Genomic DNA, 6,507 nt, shown 5'->3' on the forward strand with positions numbered 1-6,507 from the left:
TATGAAGAATGATGTCCGTCAAAACGTATGAAGAATGAATGAATATTGACTTTGGTTTAATTAAAACAGCAGCTTATAAATTATAACAACTAACTCAACCCCATTTTAAATAACTTTGGTTCTATTTTTTTCTTACAAAGTGCTTTCAAGGAAAATTGAACAAAAAAATTACTAAATGATCAGAAAATTATTGACCCAAAACATAAAACACTGACACGTATTGGATTGTTTTTAGATATTAGCTGCTACAAAACAAAGAATTCATGTGTTTTTGCTTTCATCTCTTATTAATGAGTGTTTTTTTTTTTAACCAGGTATGATCCAGGCTCTGGGTGGTTTCTTCACCTACTTTGTGATTTTGGCCGAGAACGGCTTCCGGCCAGAAACCCTGGTGGGCATCCGCATCAACTGGGACGACCGCGAGGTCAATGACGTGGAGGACAGTTACGGGCAGCAGTGGGTACGGAGCCGACACGCTGGAACAACAACACAGCCTATGAATATTTCCGTACTCATGCAAGAGTAAACGCAACGTGTGCTTCCACCCTGCAGACCTATGAACAGAGGAAGATCGTGGAGTTCACCTGCCACACGGCCTTCTTCAGCAGCATCGTGGTCGTCCAGTGGGCCGATCTGATCATCTGCAAGACCAGGAGGAACTCGCTCTTCCAGCAGGGCATGAAGTAAGTGAGTGGAGCGATAAGAAAGGAGGAGAACGATGAAGAGGGCTGAAAAATACTGGAGGAAAAAAACGTGTATGTTGTTTTTCTGTGATGTGAAAAAATTATTCTGAAAAAAAATTCAGTCAGTTCTGGACGAATTTGGATGATTTATTTGGACGTGCACAAAAAAATATTAAACATTTTGTAAGTGGCTGAAAAAAGCAGCTTAGAGCCATTTTCATATGATGTTCGATTCACAAGGGCATAAAAAAAAATTCTTCATCTGGCTTTGGATTTGTCCTGCAGACCTTTGTGGTGCTGATTTAAATGATTATCGTGGCAACAAATGCAAGAAACCACAGACAGAAGACCTGTTTTTGATCATTATCATTGTTTCTGTGGCCTAAATATTTCCAAACCACTGATGTTGGGTTAACAGGGGCTGTAGTTCCCCGACACAGCGGTCAACTCCTGCTCACGACAGTTTGCTAGGGGGCAGTTGGTAGCACTGTTGCCCCGCAGCAAGGTCGACGGTTCCCGTCCCAGTGGGGGCACTGGGATCTTTCTGCATGGAGTTTGCATGTTCTCCCCGTGCAGCGTGGGTTCTCTCCGGGTTCTCCGGCTTCCTCCCACACAGTCCAAAAACATGTTGAGGTTAATTGGTGATTCTAAATTGTCTGTAGGTGTGAATGTGAGTGTGCTTGGTTGTCTGTCTCTAAGTGTAGCCCTGTGATAGACTGGTTACCTGTCCAGGTGAACCTGCCTTCACCCTGAGTCAGCTGGGATAGACTCCAGCCCCCCCACGACCCCAGTGAGGATTAAGCGATGGATGGATGGATGGCTGAGTTTCTTTTTGCAACCAAGTCTTACTTTTTAGTATTTCGTTCCTGTTCTCACTCATTTCTCGGTGCACATGTGAAGTCTGCGTGTCAAGAGACTCTGTCAGTTTGGGAATAAAATAATAATAAGAACCCTTAAATCGGACTCAGTTCTGCTTTACCAGACTTGACGTATGGAAGTAGGGCTGCACAATATCGGGAAAAAATGAATTGTTCTTCTGCGATATGAAAAAATACACAAATTTCATCGAAGTGGCTTGAATTAGTAAGAAATGATCATTCTGGGAATTTGTGTGATTTTTGAGCATCTGCATTGAAAGTCAAACATATTGAGTAAAAAAGCAGAAAAAAGGTCATTTGTTACCTTTCTCATGTGGTGTAACACTGGCAAATGTTTTTTTTGCTTTGGACTGCGTTCAGATCTGGCTGTGCACTCGTCACACAGGGTTTGTGTTGCCCATCTGAACGGTCAAACAAATGGAGCAACTGCTAACAAAGCACCCGTCTTTCATCAACAGCGTCGTTTCCGTAGCTGAAATATTTCCAATCCACCGATGCTGCGTTTCTTTTTGCAACCAAATCTTATCTTTTTAGTTTCTCTTCTGTTCTTTGCTCATTTTTTGATGCACATGTGAAGCCTGCATGTCAACAACCTCAAGTAAATAAAAAACTCCTTCTCTTGTATGTTAGTGATCCCGTCAGTTTCCCGTCAACTAAAACAGTTACAGCCTAGTTTGTTTGAGTTCATTTGCACCTCACATGATTGCGCAGCTCCAAAGTAAAAAGCTTCTTCATCAGTTCCAGTCTCTTTTTTTAAATGTTCTTTTCATTGCTACCTTATTATTGTGAACCTCATTAACCCGTATAAACCTGTTCTTGACCCTGCCGTGCTCTTGTTTCCTGCCCAACAGGAACAGGATCCTGATCTTCGGCCTCTTCGTGGAGACTGCTCTGGCTGCCTTCCTCTCCTACTGCCCTGGGATGGACGTGGCCCTGCGCATGTACCCACTGAAGTAAGCTCTGTATATGCATATCTCCACTGAACCGAAAAATAACCTCTTAAAGACCTAATAGTCTGCCATTAGACTGTCACTCTCAGCTTCAAATGAAATCTGTGATCTTCTTAAACACCTCGTTGTTATCCTTAATATTCAAAAACGGCTCCAATGAATTTAACAATTTGCACTCTGCCTGACTCGCTCCGGCTCCATCCGTCTTCTTTCCGTCTTCCTCTCAGGATCCTGTGGTGGTTCTGCGCCTTCCCATACAGCCTTCTGATCTTCGTTTATGATGAGGTCCGTAAATTCATTCTGCGGCGGAGCCCAGGAGGTAAGAAGTTATTAAGACAAACCGAGATTAAAAGGGTTTCGGGCTTATTTGTCTTGTTAATAAGCCGGAATAAAAATTGTCAAACGATGCTACAGCGCAGCGTCTGACACCCGTATCTCAAGCAGCACATGAGCCATTTTCAGAATCGAGACCTTTTCTGTTCTGTGAAGAAAAACGAACTGCAAAAAAATAAACCCTGTAAAAGTGCAGACTGTCCACTCCTTTAAGGACACACTGATTGACAAAGTCACCACAGCTCTGCTCTGCTGATCTGACCTGAAGCTTCCCAGCAAGCGTTTGACAGGCAGAAGAAAAATCGAGTTGAATGTCACTCCAAACGAGCACCAAATGCTTTCTTTTTTTTTTTACTGAAAAAACAAAACCTTGAAGTGTTGTGAAGCGAGATCAAGAACAGGTACTAATTTTAAACAATGATGCTGGTTGCAATTAGAGGTGATTATTGTAAGCTTTAATTTCATTGTGATATCAGCGGCGCGGGTGTGAGAGCAGAGGCTTCGGTGGCAGCTGTCTTCTGCAAATCTTTCATTCTCGTGATACAATTTTTTTCTTTTTGCACACTTTAATGTTGTTATTTTCTCTCTTTTTTTTGTTGTGAAGCAGGAACTGTAATAATTTTCATTTAAAAGTTATTATTATTCCAAGCTTTAACCACAAAAGAGACTTACGGCCTCACCCTGAGCAATGCGGCTGAAAACTATCAGGCATCCAGCAGAGTGCCAGCGACTCAAAACTGAACAATTCTCCGGCTTTCAGAGCTGCAGCCGCTGCAACACTTGGCTGATTACTGTTTGTCTTCCAGGTCTGATTCCTGACAGAACAACATGTAAATGCACTGCTGTCTGGCAGTTTGCTGGAGAATTCCATTTAATAAATGGTGCATAAAATCACAGCTTATAAACACAAAAATATCCAATGGTGAAAATCAAACACGCACATCACGGACGGAGTCTAATTTGATCTGATACTTGGGCCAAAGGCTGCATCTGCACCAGATTTCAGTCAGCGGTTCTTTTTATTCAACAACATCTTGCTAATTAAGTAGACAGAAATAAAACGTCAGGACCTTCCTACAGTGTAGAAAAAGATCCCGAAAAAACTATGAAAGCCTGACTGCGAGAGTGCCAGAAAAAAAATATGTTAAAAACTGTGCAACACTGTGTGGTTTAAAAGCTTTATAAAAGCCACAAATAATGTTATTTTTAGCCAATTTAAATACAGTAAAAAAGTGTAGTTTCACAGCCACACACTGGAAAAAACAAATTACAATTTGTAAAAAATACAGTTTTTTATGTAGACATTGTGCACAGTTTGAAATGTAAATGCAAACTTTTTTTTCTGTCATTTTATTAGATATCTGGTATTTAACAAAACACAGGAAATCTAATGTAAAGTGTAAAAAAAAAACAAACAAACAAACAAACAAATTCTTATTTCCAGTCCTTAATATGCAGCATTTTTCTTGTGGCAAATATTTATAAAATAATTAGATTTTTTGCTGATTTCAATTTTAAAAAAGTGTAATTTTACTGTAAAATGTTGTCAAAGAACCAGCTACCGTTTGTAAAAATGCATGTTTTTTTTATTTCACAGTTTACTTTAAATGCTTTTTTCTCTCTCAGATTTGAACTCAGTGTGATTTTTTGTGATTTAACAAAACAGAAAATTTTGTCTTTCATAGTTTTTCTTTAAAATAACACCAATTATCTGTAAAATAAATAGATGTGTTTGCTGATTTGAATACAGTAGAAAAAGTGTAAATGTAAAATAATGATTAATTTTTTTATGCATTATTAATGACTATTTATCTGTTTGTTTGTTTTTTTTTAAAGTTTTTTTGCATTTAACATGTAAATTATCACTTTTTTATGTGATTTTACGAAATATTATCTTTTAGAAACTGGGGAAAATGTGTAAAATAACAGCAATTTTATAAAAGATTACAGTTTAAATGTCACAGTGTACTTAGCAAATAGATTCAGGGGGAAAAATCTGTTTGTACATTTAAATGGGTTCTTTTGGGTCTGAAAACCCAAATCTTTGGCACAGTGTAAAATAAAGGGAGCGTCACATCCTCCGCCAACAAGCGAACACACGTGAAACTTCTTTGCTTGTCCAGCCCCAATAAAAGTAGCAGCAAATGATTAACAAAGGAAATTAAAGCAGGCTGATAAGGACTTTTGAGATCATGCATGTGATATGGAAACTCTACAACGTCTTCAAATCTGCTCAGTGCCACAGCCGATGAAGGCCGAGACACGGAGAGACAAATACAATTTATCGTGACAGTTAATCATTTCTGTTAATCTGTGTGTCACGGGCTGCCGATCAGAGCCTTGGAGTTGTAAGAGGATTCATTTGGAAATGTACAGAGACAATGGCGACGAGATGAATACAAATAGAACGATACAAAAGGATATTATGAAAAGTGCTCGCCTGTCATTTCGGCGTCTGACACTTTCTCTCCCTCTCTTCATCTCTTCCAGGTTGGGTGGAGCTGGAGACGTATTATTAACATTCAGAAAATGTCGGTTGCGGGTCCGCGTGTGCGTACACACATGTGTGTGTTTGTTCGTCCTCGTGAGGGTGAGAGTGTGTGTGTGTGTGTGTGTGTGTGTCTGTCACTTGTAATATTGCATGGATCAGTTCACAAATCTGATTATCATAAAAAATACTGCTGAAAATAGGCTTTTGATTGTAGCTCCGAGTTTTTCTCTTTCTATCAGGAAACATTTCCAGCAGAACAATACTATCGTGCACCTTTGTGCCTTACACAAACTGTTACCAAAGTGATGCATTGTGGGCCTGTCGGGCTATAAAGGAATATCAAATGTTGTTCATCATGTGAAATTTACCAAATAAAATAAATTCCAAAGTGTCCTCGGGCGTCACTCTGATTATTATTCATTGACTGTGTTGTCAGCGTCATTCTTCACTGCTAATGTTGCTCGTCAGTCTTATCCTGGTGGAGATTAGAGCTGAAACTGGGAGAAGAGATGAAATCATTTGCCAGTTTCAATACGAAGGGTGTCACATACACCTATAAATATACTGTTTTCCAAGCAACATGTTGTTTACTACAAGTTTGTAATGCTAAACTTTACATTTTTAGGAATTTGCAGTCATGTTACTGCAGTTTTAAATCACTTTACTGGGTCCGAGTTGAAGCCAGAGCTGGCTTTGTGTTGTAATTGTTACACAGATTCAATGTTAATCACATCATACTGGAGTCACCACATGAGTCAACTAAAAAGTCAGATAAAATTACGGTATACAGATAGAAAAGATACACTGTAAAAAAAAAAAAAAAAAAAAAAAGATGTAATTTTACAGAAATTTTCCCGTAAATTTTGTAGATTTTTTTTCTGCCTTTTTAAAAATAAATATATTAAACCAAAGGGAATTCTTAGCACATCTATTACAGGAGGCAGGTGTGTTGGAGAGGAATGTACAGTTGTCCTCATATTATTCGTCCTCTTCCATTAAAGAAAAGGTTAAATTCACAATAGTCACTCAAATAACTAGAAACTGAAAAAAGTAATAATAAATAAAAATTTGTTCAATTATGATATTGTGAAATAAGACATTGCTTTTGAATTGTGGTTGAAAAGAGTGATAAAAAAAAAAAAACTAAATTATGCTATATACTATACTGCACA

At 38.6% G+C, this 6,507-nt stretch overlaps 1 protein-coding gene across 1 annotated transcript in view; it reads left to right on the top strand.

Moving 5' to 3' along the window:
• The window catches only part of atp1a2a (ATPase Na+/K+ transporting subunit alpha 2a), a 54,485-nt gene extending 48,757 nt beyond the window's left edge, over positions 1-5,728 (top strand). The window contains exons 20-24 of the mRNA XM_008303949.1: positions 315-460; positions 553-683; positions 2,413-2,514; positions 2,739-2,830; positions 5,335-5,728. Coding sequence (XP_008302171.1) covers positions 315-460; positions 553-683; positions 2,413-2,514; positions 2,739-2,830; positions 5,335-5,363 — 500 coding nt within the window. The 3' untranslated portion in view covers positions 5,364-5,728. The remainder of the gene's footprint in view (positions 1-314; positions 461-552; positions 684-2,412; positions 2,515-2,738; positions 2,831-5,334) is intronic.
• The last annotated feature ends 779 nt before the right edge of the window (positions 5,729-6,507 follow it).

This window comes from Stegastes partitus, unplaced genomic scaffold (genome assembly GCF_000690725.1).
Source record: "Stegastes partitus isolate 25-593 unplaced genomic scaffold, Stegastes_partitus-1.0.2 Scaffold2102, whole genome shotgun sequence".
In the NCBI taxonomy this organism is placed as follows: Eukaryota; Metazoa; Chordata; class Actinopteri; family Pomacentridae; genus Stegastes; species Stegastes partitus.